This window comes from Aythya ferina, assembly GCF_964211825.1.
Source record: "Aythya ferina genome assembly, chromosome: 1".
NCBI lineage: Eukaryota > Metazoa > Chordata > Aves > Anseriformes > Anatidae > Aythya > Aythya ferina.
The window spans coordinates 9,434,592-9,453,319 of record NC_140296.1 but is presented as its reverse complement, the minus strand read 5'-3'; the positions used below and the strand labels follow the sequence as shown (position 1 = coordinate 9,453,319).

The 18,728-nt window shown below is 39.5% G+C and overlaps 1 protein-coding gene across 1 annotated transcript in view; it reads left to right on the top strand.

The window, feature by feature from the left end:
* Positions 1-18,728, top strand: part of NOX4 (NADPH oxidase 4) — a 120,526-nt gene that overhangs the window by 47,380 nt on the left and 54,418 nt on the right. Inside the window, exon 12 of the mRNA XM_084533493.1 lies at positions 2,607-2,667. Within this exon, the coding sequence (XP_084389619.1) occupies positions 2,607-2,667 (61 nt within the window). The remainder of the gene's footprint in view (positions 1-2,606; positions 2,668-18,728) is intronic.

Below are 18,728 nucleotides of genomic sequence, written 5' to 3'. Positions count from 1 at the left end.
AGAGACATAAGTGTTCTGTGCATAAAATTGTAGATAAAAATTTAAAAGTTCAAATTACAAAAGTTCAAATTGTAGCAGTCTTAAGCTGTATGGGGCCTCTGCAGGTCATGAGGCCCAACCTTCTGGTGCAAGGGTCTTTGGTTAGGTTATCCAGGGATCTGTGAAGCTGAATTAGCAAGAAAAATTCTTCCTTTTCTCTGGAATAGCTATTCTAATGCTTACTTGTTCTCACAGTAAAGAATATTTTAATTATATACAGAATGAGTTTCCCCGAAACAGTTTTGTCCCTTGTCCTGCCATCACACATGGTGGTGAAGAGAGCATCTCCATCTTTATAGCTTCATTTTAGATTTTGGAAGGCAGTGATCACTCTGAGTATTGCTCTGAGCCTTCATTTTTGGGGCTAAACACACATGTTCTTGAACCTCTCTGTGTATGTCAGGTTCTCCAACCTAATAATTGTGGTGGCCCTCTGCTGGACCATCTCCAATTTTTCTTTCTCTTGGACATGGGGAATTTCACACTGTGTTGCCTTGGTGATGGGTGTTTCCTCGGGTAAGATTTAGTAGCACAATAAGATTTTTCCAGAACTCTCCGAGGAACCCTCATAACCAGTTATAAATATCAGAATAGGCTTCCTAGAGGCTAAAGAGAAATAAATCTCTCTTTTTTTTTATTGGATAATTTTTCAAAGTAGCACAGAAAAGAGTTAGTCCCAAGGGTAGTGTAAAGGATAATAGGTTTGAACCTATCCAACTTGAGTCAAGGGGTATCCTGCCATTAACTGTAATGGCAGGAGGGAATGACAGACAGCTTTATAGAAGATGTGCTGACCTGGGATTTTTCATGGTCGGACTAAGAAAATCACTTAGTCTCCTGCGAAACGCAGGGAACCATAGGACAACCCAGACTGAAAAATAAACTCTGCTAAAGGCTGTTACAGAGATCCCCAGGAGAACAAATGTTTTTGCAGCTAGAATACTTCTTTCTAGCAGAGAGGCAGCATATCTACTTTCATGCTGAGAATTGCTCCATATATTTTTGTTCTGGAGGACAGTGTAACCAGCCACAAAGAACATAGGCCTTGTTATATGGAGTTTTCCTGAATCCCTCCCTTAATGCCTTATTTTTGAAGGCTAAGACTGGCTGAAATAAGTATCTGTACCAACATTTTGTAGGAAAATTTGAAACATAACGAGGAATTACATGAGTCTGTGTAGTGATCAGTACTCTTAACATGAATGCTCTTCTCCTTCATAAAAATGAACTGACTAGCTGGGACATTGTAATCCTTCTAGGTTTGCCAAGATGTAGTGAATACTAAACTTTTATCTGTTTCTTTACGACTAAATAAGGAGGGATAGGAATGGATCCTCAGCCCTGAGGCCAGTGGTTTCACACTCCACAAGAGATTATCTTGAGAAAGCTCGTGGGAATGGTCCAGACCAGAACCAAGAAATGTTCTCTCAAGCATGGTGGATGATTGAGGCTTCGGTTCACTCCTGGAGCCTCCTTTGTTTAAAATGTAGTTGTGTTCCTAGAATCTCATCCCTCTCTTCAGCATTCATATTTGTCTGTAGGAGGAGAAAAACAGAAACAGATATGTCATTGGTTGGGTGTTGGATTCATGATGGACTTTAGATCAGTCATTAAAAGGTTGGTTCTAAGAAAGGCATCAAAATGCAGTAGTAATATTTTTTGACAAAGGGAAACCAATTCACGTTGGTTTATAGAAGGAAAGTGAAGAATCTTTGTTCAAGGAGTAGCTGCTTGTCCTGTTTGTGTGTGAAACCATTCAGTGTACCTGCAAAAGCTGTCTAGCCAGTGAGGTAGAAGTCTCCTGGGGTTTAATAAGGAATGAAGCTGAGAAGGCTCTTCAGACCTTTGACATGGCTTGACTGGAGGGTTTTAGGTATCATGGTGTGGATAAGACTGTAAATAACAATTCATTTATTGATAGTCACAACTAAATAGCACCAAGGTGAGGGCATAGGTGCAGAGTGAGAGAATAGTGGCAGCAAAGCAGTTTCATAGTATGCCATGCAATATGGTGTTTTGCCTTTTTGAACTCTAAGCTCCTGGGAAGGGCAGCAAAATCTTGGTATTAATTTAGAAGAAAACAACAGTTGTGAGAATGATCACATAACTTGGAATTATGAGCCCTGACACTCAAGAAGCAGAAGTGTCTTAAAGGAAATATGTTTTTTTCAATGGTTTATGGATGATGGGGCAGTTCCTGATTTTTGAATGAATTTTGAATGAAAGGTTGGTAGGAGGGGGCAGTACTTCTGTACTGCTGCATCCTCCATTGAAACCGTTGTTGAGTAATGCTTGGTGAAGTGGTCGTTCCAAATCATACCCCCAGACGAATCCATCCCAAACTCCCTTGACCAGAAGAAAGGGTTAAAAGCAAGTGGAAAGTAGCCATGCTTGGCTTCATGAACAGAACTAATGCTAGACTTGCTTTCTAAAGGGTATAGCTGCTGGTATGGCTCCTCAGGATTGACCTGTTTACACCAGGTTCTGTCTTAACAACTGTATTTTGAATGCATTTTATTACTTTCTTGTTACTCAGAAGTGGTCCTTAATATATTTAATATTTTTAGTGCCCTACAGATACCAAAGCAACGTTTGGGGTCCACCTTAAAGTAGTAGGAGACTGGACAGGTATGTAGAAAAACAATTCCTTTTCAGAGACAAGTATCTTTATTTGAACTTTCTGGCTTCAGCACGATTTTACCTTGATTGCAACATACTCTCACTAGAGATCATTTATGCTTGTTTTCTCAAAGTTGTTCTTATTACATTCTTGATGCAACCCCTGCTTTATTTAGTTGTGCATTTCGTGAGATAGCATGTTTCTCCAACTACTAACAGATGTTCTGATCACAACTAAATACTTTGCAGTGTTCCTCGGTTTCTGCCTCTTTTTCTTATTTCTTGGTAGCCCGCTGCTGCTGTACAATGTCTCTGTGCACAGTAGAGACTGCAGAAATGCTGAAATGTGCAGCTCTCAGATAAGAGGATTTTAATGCCAGCAGTTTGGATGGCTGCCAGGTTAATTAACGCCCACGGTACAGTGAGATTATAGGTTGCTTTCATGTTCTTCCATGTTCTTCCATTGGTCTCTGAATGTCCTCCAGACCAGGGGTGTAAACCAGGATTCCCTGCAGAGCAAAATGGTAATTTCCTGCTCCCTGTCACAGTTCTATGCTCAAGTGATAGTTGTCATCATTGCTTGGCAGCTGACTTTCTTCTTGCTTAGCATAGCATTTCCTTGTAAGGAAAATAAATACACAACACCATCTTGTTCGTTTCTTAGGAAGAAATGTTTTCTATGTTAATTTGTGTCAGCTCATGTTTTTGTGGAACAGAGTCAAACTAGTTTGTCACGCTAAAAGGACTTAGAGCAATTCAAGGAGAATAAGTCCATGAACGTCCAAGTTCAACTTGCTGGTTCAAGTCCTTCCTTGGTTGTGGAAGTCTCTGAAACTTTAATAGGCGAGGGTTGAGAGGGTAATGCCATGTGCAAGTATAATCCATAATTACCCTGATTTTCTGTTCTTCCATAAAATGTAGGATGTTGGCAAGAAAGAGGCAGGATATGGGCCTGATTATCCCTGGTTCTGCCCCAATATGCTGTTATTACACACCATTCCTATCTGGGAGAGGACAGTAGGCTACTGGAACAAGTAGGGTGGAGAAGTGCTAAATGGGTTTTCCAAATAAAATGACATCTTTGAAAGCTTTTTGCCTCTGTGGTGTAAATTGCTCTTTAATAGTATTTAAAGATATTTCTTCCGACTCAGTATCTACATTCTCCATTATGAAGCAGGTCTGCCTTAGGTAGGATTGTGTAAGATTTAGGACACTGTTATGTTACAGAGGCCATTTGTTGTAGTTTTGCTACACAAAGACATCTCTTCCTGGGTCAAACATACTGTTGGAAATCAGGCTGTTTACCCAGCCATTTACCCTGCATCTGTACCATGGAGCCCTCTTCTCACTCATTCCCTTAAGCCCTGTGACAGCTAATGGTCTCTAATTCTCTGGCTGTATGAGGAGGATACTGAGGAAGGATTATTATATTTGCCACATTCCTTATAATCTTTCTTAAGTATGCTCTAATGGCCTCTCCTGGAGACATGATATTGGTCTGGGGGAGTTTTCATGCAGCATGCTGTCATTTAAGCTCCTCTCACAACCTATTCTCTCAGCCTTTATCCTATTTATTCAGATTCTCTTTTGTATCACATTTTCACATTCCTGACAGTTTATGCCTGACACCAAAGAGAGTTAGCAATTTATTTCAGAGAACTCAATTACAAGCCTAAATTAAAGGGATGCAAGAAGAGTGCAGATATGCTGTGAAATGCAGAGGACTGGTTTGCTTGAGATGTTGCTCCTCTTGCTGGCTTTAGCTTCTGCCGCCTGCACCTCGGAGATGTCAAGGAGGAACAATTTCCTTCCATTAGCCATAAGGACCTGAGCTGAGGATACAAACTGCTGGCAAACCAATTCTGCGAGTTATGTTTCAGGTCAAGTCTCTGACACTGAATCTCATGTTTTGAAAATTGAATTTTACCTTGTGGCCTTAGTGACTTTGTTTTATAGGTTGGGAAAGCAACTGCACGCCAAGAAGAAAGATAAGAGGTAATCGAATTGTCAACTACTGATGAGAAGTTGCTGTTAAGGGAAAATCATTTATTGTCCATATCCCAATGCATAAAATTGTAGATATCCAATAGCTTGCAAGAAGTGGCTTCTGAAAGAAAGCAGCCACTTTAGAATTTTTTTTTTTCCCCACAGGAACAGGTATTTAGTAGATTTTCAGATAGTATAACTATTTGCTTTTGAAAGCAATAATTTGAATATCACAAAATGTGGGACAGAAGTAGGGAAGAGAGGAAGAAACCTCAGAAATTATAGCTCTGAGTCTTTTGCAAAACTGAGAGTAATCCAGACCCCTAAGTGATGTATTTCTTGCTTTGTCAAAATAAAATGGTGCTCTCTGAGTTTAGAAGAGCTGAGAACCTGCCCTTATTAAGAGCGATTTAAATGAAGGCACAACATTTCATCCCACTATATAGGCAGCAGCATTCTTGAGATAAATTTCCAATACAGATCTGAGCTGTTTCATTTCTCATCTGTGTTATGGTGGTATTGGTAACTGTATTGTGCTTAGCTTTCATGTTTATTACAGAAAACAGAGACACACAGGCACTGGTATTCCTGTAACGTGCATTTAGATGCCTATGTAGGTACTTTCACCTAAACAACTTCCCTTTGTAGACTTCTGACCTATTGCTGTGTCTTTTTAGGATGAGACAGGCCAGGCCCCAAGCATGCCTTTTTCTCTTCTTTGATTGTAAAGAGAGACTAGATATGCATCTCTACTTTAGAGATAATTAGTTAATTGATAGTTAGTTGTGATTTTTTCCCACCTAAAGGTTCCTGACATGATTTTTCCAATTTTCACCATGTGCAACAGGTATTGAGCATAGTGGTACAGCTCCTACAAACCCACTAAAGAATGTTTCATAATAATGTAATTATTACTCTTACAGATACATGATTAATTAAGTCAGAGCCTGTTGTATTAACAAAACATATTACGGCATTGTGGTGGCTCATGCTAGTAACACAATTATCTGGTACTGCAGAGGTAAAACCTGCGGCTGTGGACCGCTCAGGTAGCCTGTTAGGACTTAGGCACTCAATTTACAGTGGGTTTCCAGTGGCTGATCTCCAGTAATTGCAAAACTGAAGCCGTGCAGCTTGGGCTAGCTCTTCCTCTGAGCTACGCCAGTGTGTCTTACTGTGCAGCTGCCTGGCAGTTTCCGCTGGTGAGCTGGCAGATGGGAGCCTAAACCCGAAAGGATCACTGAGAGCCCTGCAAGGGCTTGTGTGTGGATCAAACCAGTGAGATCCAGAGATGAGACAAACATCTGATTTTGCTATTAACTTCCCCTTAAACACCTTTTCTTTTCTGCTTCTCTCATGTCTCTGTTGTCTCCTTTAGCTTTGAAAAATTAGCTGGCTTGATATTTACAGAAGGATTTCTTGAAAGTTGTTTTTTCCCTGCTTACTGTCTTGTTTGTCCTCGGTGTTGTCACCTATCAGGCTTGTGCTTCCTCCGTCCTTGCTGCTGCCTCAAGTACCAGTGCTTGTTTAGTCTGAAATTGACATTCCATCTGGCATCTCCAGAGGGAAAAAGAGAAACCGTGGACCATGCCTGATGTGTCCAGCCGCTCAGCAGCAGTGGAAAAAACACAGCGGTGTATCAAGACAATGTGTCTCATTCACTAGACAAACTTCAGGGTGCTAGACAGAAAGTAATATTGATGATGTTGAAACAACAGACTTCTGAAGCCATGCAGCATGTTTTTGTGGAAAACAAGTAGACAGCACTCAGAGGTGTTGAGGTGAACTGTGTGCTTTAAGGCCATAAAACACCGCTGTTATGCTGCAGGGTGTGCTGGTACAAATTGATGGGGGATTGTGTTTAAAACACTGCTGCTGCTCTGTGCTCTACAGTATTTTTTTATCTTGTAGTGACATCAGCCTGCTCTTCAGTTGTGTGTGATCCTAGAGGTGTTTGCAAGGCCTGTCCACCACTCTGAGCAACATGGTATTTTTTATGAGGGCATCATAATTGCACGTTAATGCCACACATTAAATCTGAGACTTTTGTCCCATAGATATATACGCCATATTGTGGCAGCCAGAGGTGCTGAACTAGAACCAGAACAGGTATATTTTAGCATACCAAAGCATTTATGTAGAAAACTCTTGGTTTCATCAGAAAATACATCTTTGCTTGGCTCTTCCTGCTGGAGATGAGGATATATGTGGTCAGGAGGTCCTTGGGGTACTGACCGTCGTATTTTGAATGTGATGTGGTTTGATAGGAATTTTTGCCAGATATTGTCACAGTTCTTTTTCTGGAAGGTTCAGATTTGGAGCAGGAAGTTTCAGGAAAAAACATTTTTCGGTTAAAAACAACAAAACTGTTTTTACAGAACATGGCAAATGTATGAAAACATGGCTCTTGTTTAACTCCCTGTGGACTAAAACCTGAGTACAGAACACAACCTTTTTGTTTTTAAACAGACATAATTTTTAATGCAGTTGTTTGACGTTCTGGAGATGGAGTAAGGATTTTTTGAATGCTCTCCAGAAGAAAAATAAACATGCCTTTTAAGTGTCCGAAGGAGCCATGACCTAAACTGCCTGGCCAGGGAGTCAAATCTTTGAGGACAATCTTCATGACCCTGTTAAGTTTTTGTCACTCCTAATATAGAGAAGATCTGAAGCTTCCCAAAACTCTGCATTGCTGCACTTAGCAGGGATTTATCAGCAGGTATAGGAGCTAGCAAAGAAACAGTATTTTATTTTCAGTAACCCAGGGGATGATTTTAGAGATATTGAAGTAGTGGATCATTCAGTCGGTATCAACTGTATTCTCAGTGGATCTTGATTCAGACTGGAGGAGTGTGAAGCAGAAGATGACAAGGAGGAGTAATATGACTACAAAGTATGCCCACAGGATGTGACAAGGCTGTCCCAGGATCATGATAATTACTACCAAGTTTCTCTAAAGCTATCTAGTCACTTATAGTGAGCTATTGCTCAACTCTTTTTCTATTACCTCAAGCTCTGTTTGATTTGGGCCTCTTTCATTTCATAGTAATGTGGATTTTGTTGCATTTAGTTATTCCATGAAAATTCCTGGCAGTAAAGGTGTTAATGATGAGGTACTGGTGGTTGTTCCAGCAAAATCCAAATGTGGTTTTGGATGCCGATGGCAGGGATTGAATAGATGTTATTTTTCCGCTGCTAAACTTCACAACTACTGATTCTTATCTTCCCAGTAAATCTTATATACGCTTCTGAGGAAGGTATCAGAATTGAGTGCTAAAAAGGTTTAATTGTGTTTCTTTTTATATAATTTGACGTTAGTAATAAAAGCAATACTGTTACATTACTGCGAGATTAAAATACCTTAATATAATGAGCCAGAGCATGCCATAAGGAATACTAGTTTTATTCTTTATTACTATTAACTTTTTCTTTTTTTTTTTTAATTTATGACTGTAAACAAGCTCATTAAAGGCAGGATTAAGAGAATGGAGAAGGAGGATAACACTTGGTTCACTGGCTTGATGCTGAAAGACCCTTTCCTCTGAGTAAAGAATTAATGCTGAGGATGAACATGTCTGAATTTTTGACTTCAGAGTTGGATTGTTTGACATTAGTTGAACCCCAGCTGACTTAGTACCAAAACTGGTATAACTTGAGTCAACTCTGAGTTGAGCAGTTCATGAGTTTTTACCTCTCTAGGGGAAAAAATCAAAATTTTTAGGCCAGAAGTTTCCCTTGAAGGAAAACTTCTACTTTATTCAAGCATCCTGTTTTGTGTAATCTGCCTTTTTGTATATCTCAGCTTCTGTTTAATTATGTAATGATTATGGAAAATGACATGTCTGAATGGTATAAGTTACTTTTATGTTTTGACATAATATACACAGGATGCCTGGATATTGCTGTAGTTAGGAGCTGATCCAAAAATACAAAGTTTGAATGTTTCCTTGCCATGCTTCAGATGTTTTAAGTACCCTTATGCACTACAGGAATGAAGGCTGGGATGCACGCTAGTGTGTAGCAGCTGCTGGCATCTAAATGAATGTAGTGAAAACAGATAAAAACCTCTCTCTACCTAAAAATAGAATCACAAAATAGAAAGGCTCCAGGACATATGGAGCCCATTTGAGTGGGCTTCTAGGCAAATTTCTGTTTTTGTAATCACTGTTTATATGTTGTCTTTGACTAGTTAAGAATACAAAGTTGCCATTCTGGAGTTGCCCATTCCCTGTTTTTCTGCTAATTTTTGTCCTGATGCCTAGGGAAGTCCCTTTCTTGTGGCAGTTTCTGTGCAGAAGAACATGGCTGCAGTTAATAAGCGAAGTCTAGCTGGACTTTCTGGTTCCTTTGTATGAGCACATTTAACAGGTGTGTAATGGTTTCCAGAGTGTGAGAGAGTTCACAACAAAATGCCAGCTCTACATCCATGCCTGCGCTTCCCTGGGGGCAGTAATCTGCTCGCCTGGACGTCACTCAAGTTTTGGTGAGGAATCCCTTCCAAAACAACTTAATGTTTTGTTCCCAGTTCAGTGAAACTTCTCCCTCGGACAGAAGAAAAATGCAGACCCAAATCAGTCTTGAAATTGTGAGTTATCACAATAGTTAGTAACAAGTGTTATTTAAAATATCTTAAAGGTAGATTTAAAGGGTTCCTTTCTGGGATCCTTTCTTAACAGATTGTGAAAGTGCTGTAGTGAAATAGAAAGAGAGTATTTCAGATTGGGAACATTAAAAGGATAGGAATGGCTGCTGTAGGAACTGTTGATGTTTATAGACTTCATGATCAGGGACAGTTACTTATATGTGCTCCCAACTCCTGCGTGATGTTTTAGAATTTTATAGTAATTTATAGTATTTTCTGTGCAGAAGCTCATATAAGCCAGAAATAAAACTTGGCATTTAATTAGTCAGCAGATTTTTTTCAGCTTCAACCTTTGGATGAACATAGGACCTTTCTGTGAACAAAGTTCAGCTCTGTGATGGTTCCCGAAATTGAGTGGTTCCCGAAATTCAGTGTTCTGTCTTTTTTAAAATAATATTTTATTTATTTCCCTCCTTCTTTTCAGGATAAGAACCACCACCACTGGAAAATATGTTGTTGTTTTTGTTGTTGCCCCTTTTGGTGCAAATACAGAAAATGAGCATTGTACCTCTGAGCTGTCCATTTAGTCAATCTATTATGCAAGGTTCAAGTTTTGAGACCTTGGATTCATTTGGCTCTTTATACACCTTCTCCACTTTTAACAGTCTTTTTAAATACAGAATTAGTCTCACTGTTCAGCAGCATTGTCATTATTCATGTGGGCTGTGGTATGATTTGAAGTTCAGCACTCCTGTGCTGTAAAGACTGCCAACAGCTGGTGGTTCCTGGGATATTGAGATGACTTCCTATTATGCTGCCTTTTATTCCTTGGCCTCTCTTACCTATCTGCTTATTTCTGTTAGTGCCTTAGCTAACACTTGGATGGGAAGAGAGAGAGAACATCATTTGTTCTGAATTTGTTCTACGCTTAGTATAAGACAGTTGTGGTTCTCAGTAAAATCTGTGATAATATTGCAAATGTTACCATGATCAAGTAATATCTAAGTTACATTTTCATCCTATTTACATATAAAATATTGTATAACTCTCTGTTGGAATGATATTAATGTTCTCCTTTATTACTTTTTTTTCTTTTTCACTCTGTAAGTATATTTACCCCACTTTTGACCAGTTGTGTGTCCTCACCCAAAACTTCTGACCACATAAAAACTGCAATTATCAGTTTCAAAATCTCCTCAAACTGCATTATCATCAGTGATAGTCTTCTTCAGATGAGGACAATTCTGCATCAGTTCCCTACAGCCCCTGGCAACCCAGCTTTCCATTCACAGGCCACACACACTTTCCTGTTGCTCCTTCCAGAACTTTGACTTGCACTAGCTGGAGAATTTGTGTTTTGTTTTGTTTTGTTTCTCTTTCCTTTCTTTCTGTGAAGCATTGCAGCCAGTCTGTGATACAACACTTTTTGAGGAGCATCTTGCAAGCGCAGCTCTTCTCTGTCCCAGGCCTCCCCAGGAGATCTGTCGTAAAGACTATTAAAAAAACAGTCACCAACCAACTATATAATTATCAGCTGCAGAAATCAGATTTATATGGAAAAAATGAGTGTGTGACAGCCTCAGAAATGTCCCTTACCCATTTTCCTTCAAGCAAAGAGCAACCAAACCTCTGAATATGCACTGAAAGCATCATGTCATGACACTGGGCCAGCAGCAGTTTCCATGCTTGTCACAACAGATATTTTGGCTTCTGCTGTAAACAGAGTAGAAACATTTACCTAACAAGGTACCTTTATGATACCTACAAGGTACCTACAAGATACCTTTATGGCTACACGTTTTATATGAGCTTAATCCACACACAAAAATACGTGTTTAGCAGAGCTCTATACTGGGCTGTGAACCTCAAGTTGTGTGAACCTCTGTGTGCCTCAAGCAGGTACCTCTGTGGGGACACATTCCTAATGGTAATGGAGTGAGACTGCCAGTGCAATCCATTCGTTCACAAAAGAGCATCCTTCTGTGAGCATCAGTGATCTGAATTCTTTTATAACTAAAACCTGATTTTTATCTCTTAATCAGGCTTTGAAATTTCAAAAGAAGGCAAGGCAGAAATGTCGTAAATACTCTGTAATAAAGTTTGAGAAGCTGCAAGGTAAATTTCTAGCATTTCTGAATCATGAATAAAATGTGAAATGGCACATTACATGCTGAACATGGCATTTTGTAATGAGACAAATGACTCAATTATCTAATTATTAACTAATATGCTTCAAGGAGAATCTGTAGGAGGAAATTCACTTAGCCGAAATGTGAATGGGATTGCTATGTTGTGCACTGGGATGTGCGGCACAGAGTGTGTCATGACAGTAATAAATGGTGTGTTGGTATGAAGTGCAGCAGCTGATAGGCAGGGTGCAGCTTGTATTTTGTTTCACTGACATTATAACCCACATTTCTGCAGCTCAGCTGAGGTCTTGTTCTTCCTCTTTTTCTTTATTTAAACTACATCTTGGTAAGAATGGAGATAAAGTGTCAGAGCTTGCTTAAAAAAGGATATCATGATGCTTTTTATTTATATAGTTTGTGACATTTGTACCAGATTAGTCCAATGTACACGATAACAGAATAATATTCCATGAGAGGCAAGTTTTGTACGGAGAGGTAATATCTTTTATTAGATAATGAGAAACAGCCGGAAAAAAAAAAAAAAAAAAAAAAAACAGGCTTTCAGGCATGCAGAGCCTTCAGCAGGTTTTACAAACGGGCAGCAAATTCAAAGCAATGAGCAGGGAATGAAATAATATTCCCCGTTACTTTTTAAAGCTATTTTTTCCCTTGAGAAATGTACACATTAGAACAGCTTGGTAAATTCATAGATGCCCTCCTTCCCCCTTCAGTTTTTAAAAAGTTGATTTACCTTTTCCATACAAAATATTGTTTGTTTTTCCAAGAATTCATCTTGCCAAAAATACTGTCTGAAAGCCAAAAATATCACTTGCAAATGCTGTCCCCATTGCCTATTAGGATTTGTATGTCTCCAGCTTTCTTTATCTTCTCCTGGCTGGGTTCCCGATGTAGAGTGTATTTGCAATAAGAGGCTGTGGTCTCTCCCCTGGAGAGGGAAAGCACTTCCATCATGCTAGATACAGTCCTGGGCAAAGCTAACTGGGAAAAGAGGTGAACACATGGGAAAACTCTACTGGTCACTGTGACTTGCATGAAGTACTAAATTTTATTTGTATATACATGCACACACACTTTCTCCTACTTTCAGCATTTGGACTTTTTAGTACATTTTAATGTTGTGGGTTTTTTTGTTTGATTGTTGTTTTTTTTTTTTTTCCCTCTTAAGATTTCAATATGCTATCTTTAACAAGTTTGGATTGAAAATGCTTGACCATCTCTGAGAGTAAAATTCGGATAGTGCTTTATGCAAAGCATCATTGTGTTTCTAGTAGTTTGAGGGGAACCTTTCTCTGTCGAAGCTGATAAACAATGGAGAGCTGCTTGGATCTGTGACTTACCTGAAACTGGAAAAATTTGACTTGTGCTGTTCTAATTGATTATGAGAGAAAGCTTCTCTGCTGGGGGAGAGAGCCCAGGACTATGAAGCCAGATAGGCATGGTTTTGTACTGTAGGTGTTGGGCAAGGGGAACTCACTCAGGAGGAGAGTTTATATAGGGCTGTTGACAGATTTTTTAGTGTTGAAAGGGTAGATTGGGGGAGAAGAGGAGTTTTGGTGATTATTGGTAGCTGGAGTTTTGCTGAAGTGGCTGCTGTGATGATTTTAGTGGGCCATTGCTGGTAGCTAGCACACCTAGAGTGTCTGAGAAGTCTCCTCCTGTACCAGGCAATGACAATACATCAATGTCAATTTGTGCTTGTCATTGCAAGAAGCAAGTTGTAGGACCAGTCCTTCCCATCAGTTTAACATTCCCTTATTCACTGTGGGCTCTGTAAGTGCCGTTTCCTCAAGGAAAATGCCATGGACACATGGTTTCAAAGAGGAATCTGAGATGCTTTACTGTGCTCTGCCAAGTGGCTGGTGCCAGCCTGACAGCACAGGGCTTTGCCTCCAGGATTTCACTTTTACTGTGTTAGCTGACTGTCTCTCGAGCTTAGCTCTGATGGGTTTAAAACAGAATAATATATATCTAAAGGTAGAAGTTTTTATAACTTCTCTTATTTGATGTTTGCATTTTTTTGTAATGGGTTGAAGAGATTATGCTAATTGTGCCCCATTATTAATGAGCATGGAAATGAAATTTTCTCAGTGTAGTTTCCAAATAAAGTAGCATTTCATTAATCCAAAAAACTAGTTTAACAATAATACTTTAAAAGCCTCCCATACCTTTCAAGACATATGTGCAACCATGTGCCATTTCTGCATGCAGAGGGCTTTATTGCTTCTGTGCCATTTTGTGTTGCTGAAGTGGTGATGGTGCATCCATGCATTGCTATGTGCAGGTCATGGCTGGTAACTAAAGGAATCAAACGTTCAGATATCTAAGGGCAGCTCATAGTTAGAAGAATTGGCAAATAACTTTTTTTTCAGTAAAGTACAACTAAAAACGTTTCCTTACAGTGATATGAGGAACTGTGAGATGTAAATCATGTTAAACCACTGGTTCTTTGTTCTGGAAAATATTTATAAATGTAGTATTATATAGTAACATTTTCAAGATTTTCTGGCCCATTCAGGGTTGGGAATAATTGTTCGGTTGACCTGATATACTAAGACATTTAGTAACAGACTTTCTGTCATGTAAACACATGTTTATTTAGTATTTCATGACATTCATAACACTATATTTAACAGGTTGAGACAACAAACCGATAGAAAATCCTGCAGCAGATTTTAAGAATCTGCACTATAGCTTGTACTGCAAATATATGTCTTTTTAAGAACTTATTAAGAGTAAAATAAAACTACTCAGACTCAGATAGGTTATAACCTATGTAGTAGTTCATCTTCAAGGAGTGGGCTGGCTTAAGTACTCGAGAATGGCTTCTCTAATTCAGATATAAGAAGAAATAACAGGATTGCTCACAGCAGGGTGAAATTAAACCAAACTTCTGGTACATTTCTTGATATCCTGTGTGCATTAGGTTTTATCACCTATCCAAAAGAAAAGAGAAAAACAGTATCTAATGGCTCATTTCATTTGCCAGTCATTCAAATGATTTCCTGCTAAGGTTTTGATATTGCCCTTTGAGAGATGTTATAAGATTGAAGCCTCAGATGTGATTAGATCTTCGGAAGAATTCTGCATTTCTTCCCAGTGGATCATCCCCAGTTGACTAGCAAAATTTATATAGAAAATAGGATCCAGCTGAGCTCTGATCGCTTTATCCTGTGTTATGCTTCAGTGCAAGAAAAGAACTTGCATGTCTTGTCTGAGAGAGACAGGCAGCTGAAATCACAGGAGAAATGATTTTTATATATAAATGGAGTCCCTCAGTACTTTGTTTCATCTTTTCTTGGACGAAGAGCCTTGTTACTGTTATTTGCAGCATTTTGGTTTAACTAAGTGGTCAGCTAGACAGGGATTGAAGGTATTTCCACCCCAAGGAAGTACATCAGTGCTGGTGTGTCCAAACACGCATCTGGATATTCTTTGGATTTCAGCTTGGCTGACTCTCAGCACAGGCTGCAAGAGCAAGGTAGCACCTTTAGGGTAGGTATTCCCACATCTTAGCTGCAAAGAAGTGAATGTTGATGTCTGTATCTAACAGATGCTGGGCTGAGGTCAAAGAAGCTTGATATGCTTAGTGACCTCACTAAAAGGGGTTAAGCCTCAACAATTAGCAACATCATTCTCAGCTGTGTTTTGAGGGAAGAGGGTACAGGACAAGGGCTGGGCAATCTCAGGGCTACTTCACATTACAAGGCAGAGAGCGAACAAACATTAACAAGGAAACTTTTTGCAAACTCTTTTGTCTTCAACATTTTCCCTTCCCTAACCCAACTAGGAAAAAACAATGTTTAGCCAGCACAGCTGGCACAAAGACTATGGCAACAGCACAAAATACTGATATTCAGGGTAAAAATGCATCCTTTACACACACACACCAATACCCAGACTTGCTGATGCAACAGTAAGTGAACTTCAGTGTGATTTTTAAGAAAAGAGACAGCGCAAAGACTTGGAACATACTTAGCAGTGATGTCTATATAGGGGTACCCTCAGCTGGGCCAAAATCTGCTAGGGCTTCCCTCCTGTTCTAGTGTAATGGAATAGAAGTGCTTTGTACAAGACTGGCCTGCTTTGTGTTTTGGGTATGCAAAGCATTCTGTGCATCATCTTCCTCCCCCCAAAAAAGCAAACAAACAAAAAAACAGTAGCTGAAGATAAAAAACAATCTTACCTACCTTAAATCACCCCTTATGTTGCAGAGGGGATGGGTTCATTAGATCTTGAATCCAAGTCTCATAGTATCCACTTGCTCCCTCCAAAATCTCATCCTATTTCCTTCTATTGTTCTATTTGGGAGGGAGTAAAGAAGATGGAGACGGATTTTCCTCACTGAGAGAACAAGAGACAATGGAAGTGAAGTACAGGAAATTCTTTTTAAATATAAGAAAAAAAATTCCACTGTGAGGGTGCTAAAACACAGGAAAAGGTTCCTCGGAGAGGTTGTGGAGTCTTCATCCTTGGAGATACTCAATTCCCAACTAAACAGGACTGTGAGTAACCTGCTCTCGTTCCCCCTAAGCAGCAGGTTGGACTAGGCAATCTCCAGAGGTGCCTCCCATCCTCTATCATTCTGTGATGCTTCCAAATTATTATACAATGAAATATTTGCATAGTTGAATGTAATAATGAAGCTGTGTCTGTAGCAGTAAGAGGGTAAAATTATCCCATACATAGGGTCTAAACTGAGACCAAATATACAGAGACAGAATCCCCAGAAGAAGTTCCCAGTGCCTGGTGGTGTTTCTGTTACAGTGGTTGCAAAATTTTAGCCTTGGAAGGGATTAATTCTATTATTTTGTGGTTGACATTTAAATAAGCTTAATTAAGAATGCTTGTAGTTTGTTCAAATGAATATGTATAAAATATATAACTCTTACAGAACTGGCTAAAAATACCAGTACACATATGCGTGTGGTGCATATTGATGTTTGATAGATTTGGTGATGCACACAATGGATGGAGATGATGTGACTGTTAGCCCAAGAATGATGCTCTGGAGTCATGACAGTTACTTGCATGAAGGCATCAGCTCAGTGCTCAGCAGCAGTGAAGAAAAGAAAATCATTAGGAGAAAAGTAGAGAATAAAGCAGAGGAGATCACTGTGCAGCTATGTACCTCTGTGGTGCTCCCAAGCCTTGAATCCTGTGTGCAGGTCTGGCCCTCTTGTTTCAAACAGGTTACATTAGAACTGGACAAGCTTCAGGAAGATATTCAAAACTTGAAAAGGCTTCTAAACAGAGATCAGTTCAGTATATGAAGACTTTTTAGTCTGGAAAAGAGAGAATTCAGGAAAATGTAACAGCGGAGTACCAAATCATGCTGGAAGTGGGTAGGGTCTGACCACAGTTTTTGCCAAACTTTTGGCAGTCAAATGCAGACACTAGTTCAGAGCAAACATAAGGTGATGGCTCTTTATTCAGGAGGTGAGAAACACCTTGGGATTCCTTGACAGAGGCTGGGGGAGAGACAAGGAAGTTTACATGGAAGACTGAACAAGTACTTCAGGGAAAAGTCAAAGAAGACAAAGAGAAGAGAAGACAAACCACGTAAAGCTCAGGGGATGACTTGTGGTAGAAATGGTTGGAGGCTAGGAAAGTGACAGCAGAATGGACTTGCCCTATGCTGATTTTTCCATAGGTGAAGCGTGTGAAGCAAGATACAGGGTAGGGAGCCCTTGGTCTGACCCAATACAGCTGTTCTGATGAACTGTGCCTTTCCTCAGCTTTTTACCTGCTGCAGTAGTATTGCCATGATTGCACAGCTGGATGGTAGCTCCATTTCAGTGTTAAAATCCTGTGTAGTTTTTTAAAGCTTGAGCTTTTGCTAGTTCCTGTATCCGATTGCAAATTACAAAGAGAGAACCAGTTGAGTCCCCCCCTGCCCATACATAATTTTGAGAGTCTTTTTTATGAAGGTAAGGGTATTTTAGATCAAGTTTCATGACTTTACATTAAAGCCAAAAAGGGGTAGACCTGGTGCCTTACCAGTTCTTGTGGCACGTTGTGAAAGAGGAAAGTGGAAAAAGAAAAGGTAGTTGAGCTTCCCTGTATTGACTCCTGTGGAGTTCAAAGAACAAAGTACAGCCCTTTGTGGCTAAAGGAAGCAATTGGAGAACTCAGTGCTTACAAAATTCAGTGCAAATAACGTTTCTTTCATAGCATGTATTTATAAAGATATTTTAAGGTTACCTTTATTATTGTTAATGAACCCTGTTTTACTGTAGCACTGTGTAAGCACCATGTTGAGGGATAAACTCTCCTCTGATGAAAGAAATAGTTTGCAAATATAATACATCCACGAAAAAAGAAGTCTCGTGATTGAGATACTGGGTTTTAACTTTGGATGTTTAGCTAATTCCCATCTGTGCCGGGGAGCTGCTGTGTAACCTCTAGAAGGATTTCTGACAGTACCGAGCACTGAGACTGCTTATGGTTGGTGTTGTGTCACTTCTTTTCACTGTCTGGCAGTTCAGGTTAGGCATACACAGCATAGACTAAATATGCTCCTGAGCATCTCCTTTGCTGCTGAAACAAAGCAGGTGATGCTTTTTTCTTCCCATCATTCACCTTTCAACCTTTTAAGGTTCCTTGAACAAGAGCTGCCTTTTACTGCCTTTTACTCTGTTGGCTGATACACGAGTATGCATGCACAGTAATCATGCAGTATGTGCGGTTGTAATGGAAATGAGGGAGGTCTCGTGAGAAATAAATCTGTCCAAGTTAATTTTGGCGTATGAGGTGAGGCATTTTGAAGACATAAGAAAGCACCTGCAGGGAAAGGATGAGCAGATAAGCTGGAATCAGGGAGTGAGAATGATTTCCAGCTGGTAAGCATACAGCTGGAGAAAGAGGAGGAGCTGACTGCTTTCTTAGAAAGTAAATGCAGGTTAGGAAGAAAAGCTGAGTGTGCAGAGACTTCATGTTTCAAATTCACTGCTGCCCTGTGTAACGATTAGTTGATTTCCTTATTTTATTCCCTCAATTTAAATAAACTAAAATCTTGCTAAAGGTAATGTTGAACAGAGGGTTGATGTCTGTTTATTAACCTAGCTTAAAAAATAAAGAGACCACTCTCCTTTCTGTGAAAGCTTCTCTATTTTACTTAAATAAATATAATCTGCAAGTCTTTTTAATATAATTTTCAAGTTTCTGGGTTTTCACAAGCTTTTAATTTTTTGAGTAGTTCTGTAAATGGTGGGCTCTAATTAGTCTTCTGAATGACTAATCAGGAGGGAAGGAAATGGTAGTACAGAAACAGAAGAATTAAACTGCAAGCTTAATGGAATGAGAATCACAGAAGTTTGTTGGTCAAAAAGACAGGCTTTTTATATAAGCAAAAT